Source organism: Maniola jurtina, chromosome 6 (assembly GCF_905333055.1).
Source record: "Maniola jurtina chromosome 6, ilManJurt1.1, whole genome shotgun sequence".
NCBI classification, from domain to species: Eukaryota; Metazoa; Arthropoda; class Insecta; order Lepidoptera; family Nymphalidae; genus Maniola; species Maniola jurtina.
Window position 1 is genome coordinate 8,945,915 of NC_060034.1, and position 22,231 is coordinate 8,968,145.

General features: G+C 35.0%; 1 protein-coding gene and 2 long non-coding RNA genes across 4 annotated transcripts in view; 1 reads left to right on the plus strand and 2 right to left on the minus strand.

Moving 5' to 3' along the window:
- The window catches only part of LOC123866122, a 16,353-nt gene extending 12,217 nt beyond the window's left edge, over positions 1 to 4,136 (minus strand). Inside the window, exons 1-2 of the long non-coding RNA XR_006796134.1 lie at positions 4,125 to 4,136; positions 2,887 to 2,891 (exon numbers count right to left, since the gene is read on the minus strand). This is a non-coding gene — a long non-coding RNA (uncharacterized LOC123866122). The remainder of the gene's footprint in view (positions 1 to 2,886; positions 2,892 to 4,124) is intronic.
- LOC123866121 lies at positions 735 to 19,876 on the plus strand. Its single transcript, XR_006796133.1, has 3 exons — positions 735 to 745; positions 15,034 to 15,038; positions 18,682 to 19,876. It is a non-coding gene; the product is annotated as an uncharacterized LOC123866121 (long non-coding RNA).
- Positions 18,796 to 22,231, minus strand: part of LOC123866102 (semaphorin-2A-like) — an 83,627-nt gene continuing 80,191 nt past the window's right edge. The window contains exons 14-15 of one of the 2 annotated variants that reach the window (XR_006796127.1): positions 21,893 to 22,116; positions 18,796 to 18,806 (exon numbers count right to left, since the gene is read on the minus strand). Coding sequence is in view for 1 of the 2 variants with exons in the window: in XM_045907459.1 (XP_045763415.1) it covers positions 22,042 to 22,116 (75 nt within the window). In the remaining variant the exon portion in view is untranslated. Of the gene's footprint in view, positions 18,807 to 20,544; positions 22,117 to 22,231 lie in introns of those variants that run through there. The other variant, XM_045907459.1, reaches the window with a different exon arrangement.

Below are 22,231 nucleotides of genomic sequence, written 5' to 3' on the forward strand. Positions count from 1 at the left end.
TGCTCTTTATTTAAAATATTACGTGTCGAAACAGACAAGGCTTGTTTGTTGTACATATTTGGCATTAAATTGTTAAAAATAAAATAAGATTAATTTCTCTCAATATGTAACAAACGAGAACAAAATAAACAAAGACTCACAGCGGCATGGCGACGCCCCGCGTCGTTTTCCAAGACTTGAACTTTGACAGTTTATATGGCCCGTGTAATGGCGCCTTAACTAAATAAAGCTCTGCATTTGGCTCGTGTATCGCGAACGCTATCACACCCCTTCTTTGTTCTGACGTCATGATTAGAACTTCTCGTCTTTACAGAATACAGATGTATAGGAAATGTATTACTTGTGTGTACTTATTTAACTTTTGAAATATTATGTATTTATAGTTGTGATAATTATTGGGCATAGTAAAGTTTTCTTTTAAGTATAAGTTAATACGCTGATATGTTTGAAAGAAAGGCTAGAAATGAAGGTAAGTTTTATTGTCTTCACAACTCGGAAAGTAAATTACCCAAACAAATTCGCTCAGCCCTAAATCTGGAGCTTATCAGAGGGTTCGGCTGAGAAGCTACCTCAATGAACGCAAGCCTCGAGCTGACACCTTGCCTTGGCAGCTTACTTTAAATTAAAAAAGTTTAACTAGTCTTTGTAACTTTGATTATCTAGGGCCCTTTTAAATGAAAAAAAAACTTTGCTTATCTATTATCATAATGTATATATGACTTTTGTTCATATGGTAGGTAGGTAAGTCGTATACAAAAGAATTCCCAATGAGTCATACAGTTACATGATTGGGTGTGACTCGTTGGGCACCCACCGAAATAATATTTCGGAAATCTTATCTATCTAGATGCCTAGATAGATAAACCTGTATATGCGATTCCAAAGAGATTTAAAGTCATAACTCATCAGACCCGACCGACATCGCACCGCACCGCATTACATCGAATCGCATCGCACCGCATCGCGTCACATTCCATCGCATTGCATCGCAACGCATCGCATCGCATCGCTTCGCATCCCATCGCATCGCATGGCATCGAACCTTATGGTCTAAAAGCAAAAATGAATAATAATAATTATAATCATATTTATATTATTATATAATCATATTTATATTTATATTATAATCAAAAACTTGTAGCTAAACATGTTTTATTTGCATTTTTTAATAAAGCGATATTGAAAATTCATATTCATCATTAATCAAGCCTCCCACACAAGTGAAGTCCATTCATTTGCCGGATGAATTCATTTCCGCCGTGAGATCGCTCCAAAGGGAAATATGATTGGGACAAAGTGCGAGTAGCGCAGAGCCGATTTTTCATTTTAAGCCAATTTACTTCAAAGGGTTTAAAATTTATACTTTAAAAAATTAACTTCGGACACCTGCAGCTCCAATGGCATACTGACAAATTCGATTGTCAATACTCGAATCGCGTAGATTGCTATCAACAAATGAATCGATACTAATATAATAATTAATTAATGCGAAACTATCTGTTTATCTGTCTGCCTTTTCACACCTTTTCACTGTCCATCCGCTTAACCGATTTGTATGAAAGGTACCGAGGTAGCTTGCGTCCCTGTAATTGACATAGCCAACTTTTTATTCCGGAAAATCAAGAAGTTCCCACGGGATCTTTAAAAACCTAAATCCACGCGGGCGCAGTCGCGGGCATCCTCTAGAATGTAATAGTTTCATCATAAATATTTCTCAAAATTACATATTCATACGTACTGACATAACAATTTTAGAAAGTTAGGGCTTATCTATTACTCTTCGCATTGGAATTCTACCCGCTGAGATTTTACCCATTACATTTCCGGCTCCATGCCAAGGCATTTGCTAGATGATTATTATTATTAACTACACAAATTTCCTTCTCTCCACACCGCTTCTTAAATCTTGTGAATGATAAATCTACCTGCAATTCGAAATTGGACGCAAGAAGCACGCCTCAATTTTAAGACACAGATATTAGTTTCTAAAATATGTCTACAAAATTTCATGAACTTTGGTTGCTTAGTATTCAAATGAAATTGGAACTACGATTGTATGAAGCGAGTGACGGAGAGAGCCCTGTTAAGCGTAGTTTTTGAAAAAGTAAGCATTTCAGGGACATTGCACATGCCCATTGGTGCAAGAGCCAGAAAAGACGTATTCAATACCAAGAATGCCAGTAATATTAGCAGTATCTGACGTCGGGGATGACATTTCTTCAATGCAGTCATCGTCATTCTTCGATGTGTCCGATGCAACCGAAACTTGCTGCTAGTGTCACTTGTATTTTCAGCAGTTCTTTGTCATCATCTTCAATAGTATTTGATCTACCTGTGCTTTTTAATATTATACCTACTCTTTCTTTTGCCTAACGGATACGATCAATCGCTGTACTATATATAGCACGGTAAGTATGTCATAAAGCTTGTTGGAGTCACTTACCTGGATTGAGGACCGCGCTCCGATATAGTACGACCCCCGTGGTCGCTGGCAAGGTCCAAGACAGTCCAAAACATAGTTTGACAACTGAAGTGTTGCTGGTTTTAGCGGCATTCCAATTGTGTAAGCGGCCACATAATCAACCCTGATCGATTGTAATAAAATACCTATATATACAAAAAATTTGGAAAAAGGGCCGGTTTTGAGTTAGAAAAATTAATAATATACCTAGTAAATACCAAATGAAATGAAAGTACTGAATAAAGCTCATTGTATGGTTTCCTATAGTAATTTGTTATTATGGAATTGATTTACTCAAAACAAAAATAAATTAATTTGAAAAGATTTATTTTTACGCACGGAGCACGATTCAATTTCAAAGTTACTTCGATTTTCTATATTTATGAGCTAAGTTTATGATACTTTTACGATGGCCTCGGTCAAACACGCTCTTACTTTTATACCCATCCAATATCATAAAGAGTTTAAAGTTTATAGATATTTGAGCAAGTACTTAGGGGCACTAAAATGATACAATGTAAAAATAAAACTTAAACCACATTTCACGATCCTTGATTACAATATCTTCCTGATTAGGTACAGACATTTTGCAGAGACATGCAAGCCTTTAAATTTTACTATACTACTACTCTACTACTATACTACTCTTTATACTAATACATAACGAAAACTTTAGCCGCTTTATAGCCACCATCAACAAAGTGTCTATATACCGGAAATCAATATATAGTCTATTTTTTGCTAGTAACTAATTATTATTACAGAATAACATATTTTTAGCTCTACAGTTGTCAATATCAATATTGTATTGAACGTAACGTACTTATTTACAGAAATTTAATAAACCAAAAGTTCAGTCGTTTTTGCGTGATGCGCGTACATACAGGCAGACGGACAGACAGACAGACAAAAATCCAAATACAATTGTTTTGGTGTCTATATCGATAATAATATTTTCTCCGAAATTATTTTCAGAGTATATTAAATGTACAGAAATTTTCCAGTTACAGTGTTATTATAAGTATCCTAGATTTTGCTATAAATTGGCTTTGGACTAAGACCAACGTAAAGCAAGACAATCCCTGCAATCCGTTGCAATCGGCTCATCAAGGCCCGTCACTGAACAATGTTCGTTAACTGAATGGGAATAAATGAGTTCATCATTTATCATCGGATATGATGCGTCAGAATATCATCAAGCCGATGCTCGTTTACTCTATCTATTCATACCTATATGAAATGAAACGGATTTATTTATTTCATGTATGGCAGCAAGTGCAACTTATGATATATCAAAACTTTACCACCAGTTCGGAAAACAGATTGTACTGAGAATAAAACCGAAGTCAGTTGTTTGTGGGATACACAAGCGACTGTTATTCCAATTGTATTAGGTGCGACGGGTGTAGTAGCTAGGAGCATTAGAAAATATATAGATAAATTAGATACCAACAATTTTAAGAGTTAAAATAAAGCATCTCAATTTTAGCGGGGCAATTATCCACTGAAAATTGGCTGTGTAACACGAATGTCTAATGTCTATGGTTAGTGAAAATTAATAAACAGCAGTAATAGAGGGTCATGTTGGAGAGTTTTAATATTTTACAGTTTTCTTGTAATTCCGTAGAATAAGCTAGTGAACCGTAATCCTGTTTACTTTTACCATCAAGCTTCATTATATTAATGTGCAAATAACTTTTCAGCTGTGTGACAACTACCTGCAAAAATTACTGTAACGAGCTCTGCACTTATTACGTTACGAAGTGTTTATTTAACGAAAGTGACCGTATAACCTACTGAATTTTAAAGCCCGCTTGCTTGATTAATGTTTCATTCTGTCCTTTTTAAGGTCAAACTACACTATTATGGATATTTGAGAATTAAAACTATTGATAGGGTTAACTCAATAATGGTGTATGCAAGTATGAATATTGATAAATGTCTGTTCAACCTAACTAGATAAAATTATGCACTTTTTATTTTACAGAAGCAAAATCAGAACGCGGAAGGGATCCAATTTTGTATGCGTTGTATGTATTTAAATGTTGTTTTCTAAATTGAACTAACTGAGATATTTTTATTAGGGACGCACAATGTACTAAATAGAGACTGTTTTTTTGAAATAGAGGTCCGAAAAAAATGTGAATAGAGTAGATTTATTAACTGTAGTGTACCGAGTAAGAGTTGGCAGTAAAGCAATATCAGCCACCACGAGATCAAAAATTAAATTAAATGAGTAATTTAAGTTTTCAAAAAAAAAAACTGCCAAAAAGCGCAAAATTTTGCATGTGAGCCGTAAATACAATGTTTAAAAAAGCTTGGAATTCCCAGGTGACGAGTAAATAAAGTCCTCGGCATTGTTTTAAATAAATGGCCTGTTTAAAATATATAAATGACCATTGTTTGTTTTGTTTGAAATTCTTTAAATGTTCCTGTAAAAGCGATGTACCTACCTACCTGCATAGGCAATTTAATACCTGTAAATACTACAGATATTTAACATTCTTAGCACAGAATTCTATTATTCGAATGGATATACATTTGAATAATAGAATTCGAATAATACTATACTAATTAAGTAATTAATCACACTATAATATTATAAAGGCGAAAGTTTGTATGCGTGTGTGTGTGTGTGTGTGTGTGTGTGTGTGTGTGTGTGTGTTTGTGTGTGTGTGTGTATGTTTGTTACTCCTTCACGCAAAAACTACTGGACGGATTTGGCTGAAATTTAGAATAAAGATAGATTATACCCTGGATTAGCACATAGGCTACTTTTTATCCCGGAAAATCAAAGAGTTCCCACGGGATTTTTAAAAAACCTTCATCCACGCGAACGAAGTCGCGGGCATCAGCTAGTATTTAATATTATTCGAAAGCCTGATATCACTGACATAGCCCAAACTATTAGCAAGCTGAAGTGGCAGTGGGCAGGCCATGCGTGTCGTAGAGGCGATGGCCGTTGGAGCCGGAAAGTCCTTGAGTGGAGACCGCGTTTAAGCAAACGTAGTGTGAGACGCCCTCCAGCACGATGGACCGATGATATCAAGCGGCTGGCGGGAAGTGGCTGGATGAGGAAGGCTGAGGACCGGGTGTGGTGGCGCTCTTTAGGGAAGGCCTATGTCCAGCAGTGGACGTCCACAGGCTGATGATGATGATGATGATTCGAAAGCAGATCTGTAGCACCCTAAACCACGTTATTTAAATTGTAATATTATGCACATGCGATTGTTTACTAGACATCTGTTTTTAGATACATATGTTTTACTAGACATCTGTGCGGAGACAAGTTGACGCTTTTTTACCACTTCTACGCCTATTCCGAATTCTGTGAATCTTAGCGTTAATCCTATTCACCATTAAAAATACCATTGAATTCCAAAAAATCTTTAAGCCAACCGTAAAGTCCGCTTGTAATTCCCCAAGTTCCCAATTATTTTTGTCGAGGGCTGTAATTAAGCAGTATAAAGTGGTCGGCAGTCGTAATCCAACCACTTTTGTGATATTTAAACGAGTTTCATTACGCTTCGGTTATAAAAGCAGCGCTATTACGAGAAATGGACTGGAAACATCACGGTTGACTTCGAATGACCGTAATTGTCGACGCTCGGAATAAATATGACTACGGTGACGTTTGATTTCACAAGAATAATACCAATTTGTACCGTGCGGCTCTGTTATTACCTTTGGTTAGGAGTTATTAGTTTTCAGTTATGTAAACAAACATAAACAGCCTTCACCCAGCCTTTTTTAACCCCCGACCAAAAAAGAGGGGTGTTATAAGTTTGACGTGTGTATCTGTGTATCTGTCTGTGGCATCGTAGCTCCTAAACTAATGAACCGATTTTAATTTAGTTTATTTTTTGTTTGAAAGGTGCTTTGATCGAGAGTGTTCTTAGCTATAATCCAAGAAAATCGGTTCAGCGATTTGAAAGTTATCAGCTCTTTTCTAGTTATTACTGTAACCTTCACTTGTCGGGGGTGTTATAAATTTTTAATTTACACTTGTTACTTCAGTGGTTGCAACTACATTAACTGTATTTTAAAATTTCAGGTGCATAACAAACACCTTTAATAAATGACTTCTTGATATTGACCCCAAAGCCATAGTGACCTTTAGAGGGCTTTGGTTTTACATAACATGTTTAATTGGGCTAACTATGTACCTTATAAGTACCTACCTACCTATTTAACTCAAACAATTATAAATAACCAAAATAAAAATACGTCATGTTTTAATTTTGATCAAGGCTTTGTATTCTGCTGGTCCCTTCGCGGAGTGTGGTCCCATTGGGGTATTAGGTACGACAATAAACGTAAATATTTTTGCGTCGTTATGGTGCCCGCTCATGCAGTAATTAAATTCCAGTGAATCGCACAAATCTTCACCCTATGTTCGCCAATTATGCTACCTATATCCCTGCTATAGCGGATATGGTAGTCTTTGAATGAAAATCATAACTCAAGAGATCCTTATAATTTTTGATGAGTTTCTTTTAAGTGGTTTTGGAATTTTGTTTTATTAGACAGGCCCATGATATGCGATAAAAATAAATGTTTTCATATTTTTCTTTCCTGGTTCAATAAAAAGATTCTTAAAATATTTTTATGATGTAAATTGGAACACAATAATTATTTTAGGTACTTGATGTGATTTTTTTATATTTGTGAATTCGTGTTCTATAACCCAACCTTAAGTAATAATAATTATAAAAACCTATTTTTCTCGCATGTCATAGGTACTGTGGTCTATGTAACAGAACATCAAAGAAGTAAATAAAGTAAGTAAAGTAAGGTTCGAAAAGCGAACCCTAATATTTCAAGTCCGAGATAACGTTGAAAAGGAGAATAAATATACTAACCAACGCATAGGCTGAAAATACGATACAGAATCTAATTGCCCACTAGCATTGGCCATTTGATTTCTCTCACACGTTTTATATGAAAGTTATCGCTGGCTCGTTAGATCTCTAACCGTGATATAAAAATGTGACGCCAGAAAAAAAAAAATGTAATTGTAAAGTAAGCATTTATTGGAAAACTCAACACATTGCTGAAATATTTTTATCTGTGCCCTAGATTCAGTCAAACTATGTAATTATCAGCTCTTTTCTAGTTACTGTAACCTTCACTAGTCGGGGGCGTTATAATTTTTTAATTTACACTTGTTATATTAAGTAATAGGTATATAAGTAATCAGTTTTCTTGCAGGTCATAGACACGAGAACTATTTTGTATGTACAAAACACCAAACATTGAAGATAAATTGTAATAAATAAAAAGCAGAAAAGTATACCCTAATATTTTAAATCTGAGATAACGTTAGAAAGAAGAATAAATAATTTAATACTAAATAGCGCTAAAGTCTGAAAATACGATACAAAATTTAATTACTCCCGAGCCTCAGCCATTTCCCGCACACGTTTTCTTTTATAAAAGTTATCGTCCCGCTCGTTAGCGTCTCTTCCTTATTATTTCCTCCACGACTGTAATCTGGCCTCTCAGCTACTTGAAACGACTTGTTCTTTTTCTTATGTGTAATTGAAATATATTGCCGTAATATCCGCCGGACCGGAACTCCACCTCTCCGTCTCGAGCACATCACCCTGACTTTTCATTACTTGGCGAAGTGATTTTTTTCATGAGACAGAATAATAATTCATTTTTGTACCTTCTTTATGAGAGGCACTTGAAAAGTACTTACGAAAGAATGAGAGTGCGCGGTAGCTGGAATTATTTTGAAACAGTAATATTTCTCCAAATTTTATTTTCATCTTTAATTTGTGGCTTCGATGAGGTTTTAGATTTAATTTGATTTATTTTGGTTTTTAATTTAATATAATTTTTTTTTTAGTCTTAATTTAGATTTAAGTTAATTTTATGAAAATGTCAATCATCGTCGTCAAAACCGTACCTACTCCTATTTTATCCCGTAGGGAATCAAATAGCAAAAGTTGCTTTGGTAGGCTCGAGATTCATTTAGCTATCAGGGATAATTTTGAAATATATTATATTTAACATAATATAGGTAATTTTACTCAGTAACAGAATAAGTCATAGCTGCAGGTACATTATATTTTTATTTAGATGGTCCAAACGCACTTACAGCACAGACACCGCAGCGCTTTGCTCCATACAAACTCTTATTATAAACTCTACTTGCCGCACCGCGTCGCGCAACTTCGCTCAAAAGCACTCCATACAAACTCCATACTCCTTCGCTCCATACAAAGTCATATGATATAAACTATATTTGACGTGCCGCATCGTGTCAACATTTTCTGTGGAAAAAATATTAGGATAGAATTTTTTTAGGAAAATAAAGATCAAATAATTGTTTTAATAATATATTCAATTCATTTACAATTAAAATTAAGTAGTATTTTATCCATACTATAAGCTATTTGTCTCCGCGTTGCAAATTATTGGATTATCCCGACTAATCTCTCCGGGAATCCTCAATCAAGAGTCCATCACGTAATATAAGTTGTGTATAAGTTTAACCGAGTTCAGTTGGATTATAAATAATATCACTAGAAGATCACTAGATAATACCCGCGATTTCATTCGCGTGGATTTACGTTTTCTAAAAACCCCGTGGGAAACTTTTTGAGTTTCCGGGATATAAAGTAGCTTACGTCCATCCCCGGGATGTAAGCTATCCTCTGTCCCAAGTTTTGTTAAAATTGGTTTAACGATGGGCCGTGAAAAGCTATCAGACAGATAGGCAGACAAAACATATTCGCAATTTATTCTAATATGTATTGGTTCGAATTTTCTTAAAATGAAAGTATCTACCTACATGGCCTGATGGGATGAAAGTGGTTGTACAATAAAAATCAGTATCCTGCCACTAGTTGGTGACTTAAAAAATTGATGTAATGCTACCGTTAGCTGTAATAAGCTTTTACCTAACGCAAACTGATATGGTAAACATACATGTACTTTAATGATATCAGCCATACACAAAACAACCGCAATGTACCTACATTCAAATCGTTGCAGTTACGCCTAATACTTGTAGCTAAGTACCTAAATGTAACCACAGCAAATAAGCACTTATACATAACCAAGTTTTCGTGTGTATAATAGAAACTAATAGCTTGCTACTTAAAATAAATGGAAGTCCGGTCGCTCTTGTAGATCTAAAGTGTATTTACCTAATGGTAGGGAAACATTCTAGAGGCTGGTTATTATTTGCGGCTATGCATTGTGGGTGCACGGAAATAATCGTGACTCTATCTGCCTACTGGGTGCCAATTATTATTATAGATACTGACATGTACTGGGTGCCTATAGGCTAAAAAGTCGGAGGCTCCAATATAATTTAATAATCTATAACGGTTTTACTTAGTAAATTATTACTCAGTGAATATTAACAGGGCTCTCTCCGTCACTCGTTTCCACTCGTTTCATACAATCGTAGTTCCAATTTCATTTGAATATTAAGCAACCAAAGTCCATGAAATTTTGCAGACATATTCTAGAAACTAATATCTATGTCTACTTAATACCTACTAAATACCTACTTAATACCTTTTTTACCCGATTGCGGTAAAGCCAAAAGGAAGGGTTATGATTTTATCAGTCTATGTATGTATGTGTGCATGTAATGTATGTGTGTATGTTTGTATCAAGATTCTGTGTGCTCCACCGTAGCGCCTAAACTACTGGGCCGATTTTGATGAATGAGGTGTTAATCGATTCGTCGTAAAGTTCCGGGTGACATAGGTTACATTTTATACGAAAAAAATTGACCTAACGGATGTTACATGAAAAAAGTGGGGGTCTCCAAAATTTTTCTTTGCTATTGTATCGAGTGGGGTGTCAAATGAAAGCAGAGAAAAATCTAAGTTCATAAATATATGTTCTATAACACGAGGAAGTACGAAGCACGAGAGTACGAGGAATGCAATTTAAAAAATATTCTATTTTACCTACATAGGTACTAGCAGGAAAATTAGCCCTCACCAGAATGGAAACTGGTGAAACAATGTTTGACTTTCCATTAATGGTTTTGTTGTAAAATGTTTCCGTGTTCAAAAGCGAAAGTTCGAATTCGTTCAATCTCATATTCAGTCCGCTATAGTGACTCTCACATTTTTATATACGTAACTGTGTTATAATGTTCACGTTTTCAGTAGATATGGTAAAACTAACCAGATTTTCCATTTTTAGTACGTTTTTTTCTCTTTTAGTGGGCAGCAATTTCAAAGGACCGTTACACAATCAATTTTCTTCGGCTATCTTTGTATGTTTTGAGGGGTAGATCAACTGAAAGGAGTTGATGGATGAGTATGTCAGTATCAATCCTTTAAGTGACCGTGTCAAGCGTCTTTTAGGCTGGATTTCCTTTACGCCAATCACAAGCAGGGCCGTACCACAGCCACGCAATTTTCCATACATATTTTAGGGTCTGAATGGGCATTCGGCAATCTTGCTTACCTACCTACTTCATGCAATGTTTTCGTTTGAACGTTGCTACATTCGGTGTACTATAAATTATCCCTAATGACACAAAAATTACTTAGTTTGTAATTCGGTCCATAGCTGTGTTACTTTGAGTCACCTATTTCGATTTTGATTTTTGTTAGACCATAAAAACATAATAAGTAATAAGTAATAGTAAGTAAAGCTGTAAAGAAGCAATCAGGAAATTCGCTACAGAAACTTCGTTTTCATATTAAAAATAAAAACAAATAAGAGAGCATCAGTTGACTGGTAAAATAAGTCTTCATTACACACAAAACAAAATAAATCCGCTCAGAAGTAAAACCCTCACCAAGTTTTATTGTCTTCACAACTCGGAAAGTAAATTACCCGAACAAATTCGCTCAGCCCTAAATCTGGGGCTTATCAGAGGGCTCGGCTGAGATCCTTAAATTGAGAAGGAGCTATCTCGATGAGCGCGACTGACCTCGAGGCGTCGACACCTTGCCTTGACTGCTTAGATTTAAAAAGTTTAATTACAAACAAAGTCTTTGGCCTTTGCTTATCTATTGGAGCAGTTTCTTGTTTATTCCAAATACTTATACGTCTTTATTTGGTCAAAATTACAAACGAATTGAGCTAACAGACACAACTTTCAGTAGCAAATATATTATCATCGTCATCAACTGATAAACGTCCACAATACGAATAGGTCTCTTCTAAAAACTTCCACACGCCACGATCTTGCGCCGCCTGAATCCAGCAGCTCCTTGCGACTCCATTAATGTAGTCCGTCCACCTAATGGAAGGTTAATCGTGTGGACAAACATATACTATATACAGGGTGTTACCAGAACGCTAACAAAAACTTAGCGTTATAATTACCTTAACACAGTCCAATACCAAAAACCATTTACCTTATCTTATAGTTTTAGTGAATGTAGTATTTTTCAAACCCGCAGTATATAGCGTGCAATACTCGGGGCAATGTCCCTCCTACGACTTCGGGTGGCCTATTTACGGAACATTCGTTGGCCTCTAGCGTCAGTCAGATGTTTTATTTGTAATATATTGTGAACTTTTAAAAACACAGGAATTTTTTATTTTATTTTTCGTGATTTTTTTGTGGTATCTTATCAGTAAGCGTCAGTAGGTACTAAGTATTACTTGTCCTTGTTTTTGCTAGCGTTCTGGTTACACCCTGTATGGAGCATTTATTTATAAAATATTTTCTGCAATATTTAATAAGAAGTCAGTGTACCTAATAGGATAAACAACGCAATCCTCTTATCCGAAATCTCGTATTCGCATTAATTTACATTTCAATACTTGTATACCGTTCTAATGACGAGGATTAGGCCCGTGGGCGTTAGTAATGAGCGGACATAGAAATACGGAACAGAACCATTAGTTTTCCAGCGCTTTCCCATTAGGTAAGCAGGTGTTCAGGATTAGTAAGTACTTACATTGAGAAAAGTAGAGGATTATTTTGTAGATATGACTTTTTCTACCTCCTAGGTAATAAATAGGTAACCTAAGTAATTATTTTCTATTCATGTTTAGCTGAAAAAAGCTAGGTAATCTGACATCTTATCTGTATTAAAAAAGTACGTAAAGAACTACAAGATCAACAAAGACTGTAATAAACTTTCTAATAGGTATAAAACTGACATTGGATCACTGAGCTGGTAGAGTAAGATGTAAGATGAGACACAAAATTAGTATTGCTATCTACCAATTTATCTATCCATCGTATAATTCGTTTACAGGATTATTTAACAGCTATTATATAGGTGTATATTTCGAAATCTAAGTCGGGATTAAATCCATGTCAATTTGCATTTTATTATAACAATATAGCCCTTAAGCTTCAACTACTAACACGGCTTTGTGAAAGATTAATTCAAATTCTCGCTCGTGACGATCCTATACCGTTTTGTCTGTGAAACAACGCAAATGGAATTCGCGTAGTTTGCATTCTATTAGCCAATAAATTAAACGAGGCCTTTACCCAGAAAAACCGTAAATATACTTGAGTCATTGACTCGGGTGTTGTTTATGTGAACAGTGAAATATGTGGGAGCTTTTTTTATAACATTTTATCAGAGATTGGGGCTGTTTTTTAAACTATTAGTAACTAGGAATTGCTCGTAAATTTCCGTACAAAGTGTCCAAAATAAATTATCCAAAAACTGAAACGTTATTTTATCTGCATTGCACATGTACCAATCCTAACCGGGCTCTGTGAACATGGGGAATTACAAATCACGCAAACACACATTTTAGATGACATTAGAATCCCGTGGGAACTATTTGATTTTCCGACATAAAAAGTAGCCTATATCCGCAGTAATTAAGCTATATCTGAACTAAACATCAAAATCGTTTCCAGAACTCATTTAGACTACAGATCTTCGTCTATTACGTGTTTAGTAACATCACAACACTAGATGTTACATTGGAATCTTGAACAGCAAGCTTTGTAACAAAGTTTTTATCACCTTGAGCTTACTTTGTTTCACCGCTAAAAGCGGGAATACACCTAATGATTGATTATAAACAAAATAACAAGCGTAAGTTGCCTGCAACTAATCGATCATTAGGTTCTCGCCGATTTTCTTGCTGGTTCTTCTCGGTAGGAAGGATGTTCGGTACTGTGCACTTGACGATTCAAAAGTAGGTACTTGTGTAAGTTGATTTGGTAAACTTAAAGGGACCAGGGTTCCGAAACGCGCCTTTCAAACACCTTTGTAAAAAGCGCACAGACACACAGAGAGACCGATACACAAAAATTAGGATACAATGTAAGTTGAGAGTTAACTTAGCCATAGATAGATGTTGACGGCCATAGACCTGTCAGAACGAGAGCGGTGAAGTGACGCGACGACGTTCCAGTTCACGTTACAGTTGTTAAAAATCTTTAAGTATACCTATCCTATTCTATTCCTAAAATAAGAAGTTGAAAACCTTTCTAGATTTTATGTCCTAAATATGTCCGATTAGCAAAACTGTCTAATTAGTTACAGGTAGCAAAAAATTAAATACTTATATACCTATTTAATATAAGTTATATATAATAGTTAAGAACATTCATAATTTTAAAAATATTAAAAATATCTTTACATATCTACCTACTAACCCTACTAAGAAAATAAAGCACTCAGCATTCCTTTATAAGTTGCTTAGTTACTAACAAAAGTATTTGCTGTCACAACTGGATTGTAACATACTCGTAAATCTACACAGCAAACTAAAGTTGTGCATAGTTGAGAGACTGACATAATTGAAACTAGAAACTACACTAGAAAACCTCACTGATACCCGTTCAGTGGCTGCTCGTATGCAGGAAAGTTTTAAAGAGCTGCATTCCAAACAAGCACTTTAACTTTACGCATTAATTAAATATTATATAATTTATCTTCTGAATTGTTGCAATATATCGCTCTTATGAATAAAAGCTTTTCTATTATTTTACAAGCAAATAAATATATTCGTACTTCGACACTTCCTAAGTCAGGCACCATTATCAAATGGTTTATAACTTATATTAAACCAATTATTGATATAAATAATGTCTGACTAAAGACATCTAAATATATTTTTTAAAGGTCCTGACTTACTGACTGACTCGTCAATTCTCAGCCCAAACTGTGAAATTTTGCTCAGAGGTTCCCTTTATGGCCTTATTTCTTGGTAACGTTATATCAAGGAATAAGGCCTTTTTTTAAATACTCACGAGTACCTAACAGGAGTTAGTTATATTTTCAGCAAGCGAAGCCACGGGTGGTCGCTAGTATAATTGACCTTTATATTATATTATACAATATTTTTATTATTGATTATCCTATTGATATTTACCATCGTTTATTAATTATTCATAATCTACTATTGCAAAAGTTGCACAACGTATACTTAATAGTCTTAATACCTATTACGCATCAAATTAATTTATTCATGCAAAATATAGTTTAAAAAAAATCAGTATTCATTTACTAATCTAATAACGACTCAATGGTACTAAATCAGTAATTAATACTAAAATGAGGTTCAGTGGAGTCATTGTGGAAATCTATTAATTTAGCAGTAAAACGTGGCCTTTTCGCCAATTAAATATTCAGTCCGCTAGGCGAGTGAAATTTCAGCAACTGTTAGACTCATTATTATCATAATTAAAATTCATACCTACCCAATACATCGTTCCGATTAAGGTAAATTTGCATGGACTAATTTGAACATTAAACTAATGATACCCGATGTTAATGTGGTTAAAACTAATGCAGTAACAGCGGAAATTTTTTATGGGTTGAGAGCTTTTCCTACTACTACCATACGTTCTATCATAATTTTTATGGAACACGTCGTAGTCGGGACCATGGAACTTAACATATTTATTAGTAGCATGTACATTATCCCTTATAAATTCTCATAACCGACGACACCACACTTCACTTTTATCCCTTGTATTTCCAAAATTACCTATGGATATTTAATTTTTTTAAATCTTGGAGCTTACTCTAATTTCACGTATAATAATTAGTGTCACCAAGAAAGTTATTAGGATCAAAATAGATAATAGTGAAGAGTGAGGATAGGATCAAAATAGATAATAGTGAAGAGTGAGGATCTATTAATTTGTTCGTAAAGTGTGGCCGTTTTGGCAATTATTCAGATTACTGCCTCAATTTAATAAACCCTTTGTTGTTCGCCGATTATTACGATACTGGAATATTATACCTTCATGATCATCATCATCATTATTAACCGATAAACGTCACCTGCAAGACACAGGTCCCTTGTAGGGATTTCCACACGTCAGAGCTTCAATTTTCAATCAGCTTTAATTAAATAAAAATAAAGCTAATTAAATTACTTTAATTAGCTTTATTTTTTGACGGTGAAGGAAAACATTGTGAGGAAACCTGCATGCCTGACAGTTCTTGAAAGGTGTGTGAAGTCTGCTAATCTGCACTGGGCCAGTGCAGCATGGCACTCTATGGCCCTTCTCATTCTGAGAGGAGAAATGTGCTTAGTAGTGAGCCGTCCATGGGTTGATGATGATGATAATGCTTTTACTTTTCACCTTTTTAGGGTTCCATACCAAAACTAGATTTTCGTCTATGATTAAAAAAAATTACAGGCATTATATCCCATACATTAATTAGTTTTATTTGTGAGTTCACACAAGTAAAACTATGCTAATGCTATCGAAATCATACCTGCAATAAATTACCTAAAATATATTAAAAGAAGTTCCAGTAGGGTCGCAGTGATAATCTTTTAATTTGGTCGTAAAGAGAACCCGTTTCAGCAATAATTATTCAGCCCCTAGTGCAATTAAACCCAGTGCTGTCGCCAAACTAAAGACAGACGCCGTAAGTATTCGATGATCAAATTACGGTTTCATTGGCCGATAAAGATTGCGCAAGGATATGGGAGCCTGCGGATTGATCTGAGGACCCGCCGCATTATTACCCCCCACTTCTATCATCACTACACATAATAATAATTATAAAGGCGTGTGTTTGTTTGTTGGTTTGTTCTTTAATCACGCCGTATCGGTAGACCGGATCGTTTTTTGCGTGGACATATTATGTAGTTAAAGTCCTGGAGAGCGAGATAGGCTATTTTCTATCCTGGAAAAAGAGATTTTTAAAAACCAAAATCTTCCATCCAGCTTGTTATGTGATAAATGGAAAGGCGCCACGATCCCTCGCAAAGAGATTGAGTCGATTAGGAAAAAATATTCTAATAAAGTAAACTTACATTCAACTATATGAGATAGCTACATCGTTGTCTTAACTGAGGGATGTCCACTGCTGGACATAGGTCCACGGTCTTGTGCCACTCGTGTACAATACTACAGCGTGAGGTACACTAGTACATAGCAACTCAAGGGAGTCGCTATTTATTTAATCGCATAGGGGGTGTTACACTATCAATACCGTATCGCGATTCTTGGCTCACAGAATTTCAAGAAAATCCGGATACGTTGCGATCCGGTCATCATCGTCAGCCTGTGGAGGGCCACTGTTGGACATAGGCCTTCCCTAAAGAGCGCCACTACACATGATCCTCACTCCTCAGCCTTCCTCATCCAGCCACTTCCCGCTAGCCGCTTTATATCGTCGGTCCATCGTGCTGGAGGGCGTCAATAGGTACCATCAATATTCCCTCGATATATGTACAATTGTATAATCACAATTTCGTGTATTGCGTGATGTTAACGATAGTGTAGTAGGTAAACCTATGCGTCTGTTTGACAGCGATAATTTCAAAAAGTTTTCCCAATAGTTTGTCCTTCAGAATTCAGATCGTCCAAGGAACTGAGTCAGTTGAGAAAAGATTTATTAAATTACTCATTATCATTTTTCATCAATTACCTACCACATCTGCAAGCGATGCCATCTTACTAGGTCAGCCATTAATATCAGAATGAAGTTCATCGGGGTCACAGTGAGATTCTATTAATTTGGCCGTAAAGCGTAGCCATTATTCAGTTCCCTCGGCAATTAAACCCTTTGATGTTCGCCAATCTAAGACAGGCGCCGTTTACGATACTCAAATTACGATTTCATTAGCCGTAAAAAGACCGAAACGCTCTGTGAAGATTCTCAAAGTGAACAGTTATATTTCTCATTATTGCATTTATTTTCCTATGCTATACTATAGATTTATTTTATTTTTATTTGCTGAATCCCGCAACTCTCATCCACTTGGATTTAGGTTTATAAAATCCCGAGGATTTTACGAGATAAAAAGTAGCCTAGGTGCGTCCTTGGGATAAAAGCAAGCTCTAATACCTTTCATCAAAATCGATATAGCGGATGGACTGTAAAAAGCTAGCAGACAGACACTGGCATTTTTAATCTCAGTATGTATTGAATAGGTAGAATTTTAATAGAAAAAGAAAAGCCATTTTAGATCTAAAATAATTTATTTCGTGTTCCTTTTTATAAAACAATAGCTTAATCTAGCCTATATTATATTTTTACAATAAACATATTACCTACCTATATAATTGGGATCTGTCTACCAAAACATATTTTATATACAATAGGTAATAATTTTTACAATGACAATATACTTTTTTATAATATGAAAATAAATTGAACTTGTTAAATATGCACTTTCTCGTAATAATCGAATACAATTTCATTTAACATTAATGCGAGTTGTAATTATAATAGGAATTCGTACGAATAGTTAGGAGATGCTTATTCGCACTAGTTAAATTTTATTCATGAAATATTACTATGATTCACAAAACAACTTTACAAAATTAACGGTTTACTTTTATTCAGCTTTGTCATAATAGGACCACCATTAATATATCCTATAGTTAAAAATCAAAATCACATAGAGTCATAGAATAACTTAATTACTTCATTGATCCCTTTAACTTTTTACTGGTGCATAATATTATGTTTAACTAGATGATACCCGCTACTTCTTCTGCGTGGATTTAGGTTTTTAAAAGTTTTGAGCTTTTTGATTTTCCGGGATAAAAGTAGCCTATATCTGTTTCCCGGGATGCAATCCGTGTCTGTACTATTGTAAATGATGCCCGAAACTTCTTTTAAGTGAATTTAGGTTTTATACATCCAATGGAAACTCTTTGATTTCCCGGGACAAAAACAAGTCCCTGTGAGGCAAGCTATCCCTGTACCAAACGTCAAAAGTGGTTAAACGGATGGACTACAAAAAGCTAGCAGACAGACAGGCACATTTTCACATTTATAATATTAGCTAATTTCCTTTCGATGTTAGATTGTATTTACAACTCACACAAGTAATAAAGTTGCGGAATTTTAAAACACTGTAAAGATGCCTCAATTTAACTAGTCAATAAGTAGTCTCCTTACTATATCAATAACTCTACTTAGTATTTATTAAATAAAAAAAATCTAAACCTAACCTTTAACGAATATTGTGCGACTGGTGAAATAAACTTACCCAATTCAAAGCCTGAAAATAATATTCAACTAAGTGCAACAGTTACAAATTCGGATATTTAATACTTAATTATTTTTATCATATTACAATTATAATTCATTTTTCTTCTTCCATAAATTATTGGATTGTATAACTAGGTACTTTTATAACGTCAATAACAATATTACAAAAAAATTGAAGCAATCACTGCATCCCAACAATTAACATTAATTCATTATTTCAATGCAAATTATTTAATACTGGCGATTCATCTATCAATGGAAGGTTATTGCTTTATTTTCAACTTACTAAGTGAAATACTTACAAACTACGCAAATTCTTTACATAATGCACAAAAATATTAGTCAATATCTTATTATATTTTTATTTTAATATTCTATAAGCATGCTTCACAAGGCACTATTCTAGCGAGATTAACTAGTAACATAAAGAAAACAATTTGAACAATTGCTATTAAATTCGGTTTGGAACTCCGAAATGGGCCTAAAATTACATTTTATGGCAAAAAATTCAAGATTGAATTTTTTATATAATTTAAAAACTATCATAATTGAAGCGAGAAACCGGTTGCAATTCACTTATATTAATCACACCTTTGAAAACATTATAGAGAGTTCTCAGGGATGCAAGTTTGATCACAAGATGTGTGCCTTCATCGTTAAATCCAGTGATATTTATAACTCCGAAATTTTAGAGAGGAGGCGGACGTCTAAACCACTAGGCTACCAGGGCTTTTTAGTCGAGATTACACTAATTAAAATAAGTAAATTTCCAGCCAGTTTCTTATTACAACACCGAATTTCAACGAAAGTTTAACTAAATCAAAAAATGTAGGTGCCTACTTAACATGGAACATCTAACACGCAACCTTGTAAACTCGAGTTAACAAAACTATAACTAAGTACATAAATGCTCTAGCAACCATGCTCTCGGATATTATATAAATAAGCTTTATATTATAAATATTTTATCCTATAACCTAAGTTGGCGTTTGTATTGCTCTTTGCTATAGAAGAAACTCTGAATGGACGTGAAAAGTAAACTTATCCCTAGAAAATGTTATTTCTGTATTAAATAAAAAAGAATAAGTAATAGATACATCTAAATTAAATTATTGAAAATTAACTAGAAACCGAACAATATCTAAATTGAATTAATGAAAACTCGAAAAAAAAATACCTATCACATTTTGTAAACAATTTTAGAGAAACAACCTTTTTCATTTTAACAAAACAAGTATGAGTCATCCTCGTATAATAAATATTATCTCTTACTCAATCCAATTATTATTGGAACACTTCAACGCAAACTGATATCACAGCATTTTGTATTTCATGGATTATCACCATCCTCATTTTACGAATTATTTACACAAAAAAATTCCAATACGACGAACTTTCAGGTAATTGGTAAAAAGCTTAATCTATGTTTTACTCAGTCGCTTTCAGCAATCGTATATCGCATAGGTCAGACCGCAAGACTCGTAAATCCTGCAGGAGACGCAAACGCTGCCAGGGCCACAAGAACTGCTGAAGCTAAAGGAGGCATCAGTTTTCCCTTCCACCTTTAATATGGGTACCTTCAAGTCAAGAGTGAATAGGCAGCTTCTAGGCAAGCGCGCTCCATCTTAGGCTGCATCGATCTCGCTAGCAGGTCTGATTGCAGCCAAGCGCTAGTCTATATAATTTTTTTTTAAAAGGCGCATTTTCATTACGAAAGTGTCGCACCGCAGCAGTCTGCTAATACGTATGAATAGAGGCTGCGTATGCGCAGACATTTCTAAGCTGTCAGAATTCCTTTCTCCTGCTTACGTTATTATTTAAAAAACCAAGTGCGAGTCGGGCCTCGCTCTTTTAGGGTTCATAATTATGATAAATAATTATTCTGTGACATCTATAAGGACAGACAGCAGGGGGCCTATCAATGGAATTGGCCAAAAACCATGTTTTGACATTGATGCTGTCCTTTAATGATTGATACATTTTTAACCGATAGGGGGGCTGAGTGACTCCGTGAGTGCATACGGAACTCTAATAATACGTGCGTTGCTTACGATTCTTGCGGATACGACCTCCTTTATCAATGTTATTTTGAAAGTCAAGCTATCCGATATCCCGCTACTGCCTTCCTCCAAGCCGCACAATATAATAGATTGTAACTAACCACTTCAAACTATCCGAGTGCCAACTGCCAATCAACCTCTATTGCGTAAGAATTCATCATCATCATCAACCCATCGCCGGCTCACTACTGAGGATGGTTTTTCTCTCAGAATGAGAAGGGTTTTGGCTATAGTCCACCACGCTGGCCAAGTGCAACTTGACAGACTTCAGAAACCTTTGAGAACATTATGGAGTAGGTACATAAGGTTTCGCTTTATCCTTTAGGTATTATGTGCTATGGTAATACAAATCTAATTTAATCTCGGAGAGGAAATATAGAGTTGCAATGCAACACTAGCCAAACAAATGTTGGTCATCCATCAACGAACGCAGTCTGCGTAACCGACATATCTATTTTCGCAGATCATTCCTTTACCGAATTATATTTCCCCTAGCTCTGTAACCATAAGGTTACAAATGCTCGAGTCACGGTGTCTTCATCATTTATGTTCATGTCAATCACCACACAACATTGAAATATAATCATACTGAATGGTATGTAACTACGATGTATTGAGAAACTTTTGAAATCTTTTTTTTGTGGCTTTATTGATCATAGAATGTTTTGTTAGTGCTGTCCAACATAAATTAACTGTCAACATGTTTACGGACATAAATACATATATAATCACTGTTTAAATTAGATAGATTAGATAGGTAGAATAACAAGGTATACCTAAAATAGTTATTGTTATTCATTTTTGGAATTAAGAAACTGTAGTTTTAAAGTAATAAAAACAATTTAATGTGCTAGGTATGAACCGACGAACCTTTTTCTATTTTGTTTTGAAAATGGACCCCTATTCCTTAGACATTTCAATTATCTTGTCTTACTGATCGACCACTTAAATGGTACTGGTACTCGTATCAATAGAAACAGTATAACTGTGGATGGCAATTTGCACCGAATAGACGTTCCAAAGTGAGTATATATCAGTGTTAGGTAACATGAGACCCAGAGGCAGTCTCGGCGTAATATCGGATAGCTGATATCAGCCCCGGTGTAATCACTCATTAATCTACAGATGTGCTCTATCACCGCAGCGAGGCGAGGATCTCGTTGCTCATGCTGTTTTGCTGGCTCGATGCATTCATGTTTTTGGAGCATTGCTGAAATTGTACGAAACCAAATAACATTTTAGCCTGACTCAGTGTGCTTAGCAAGAGATTTTACATCTCTCCAATGTTCATAGAATTCGAGATCGTAACACAATATGTGTTCGTG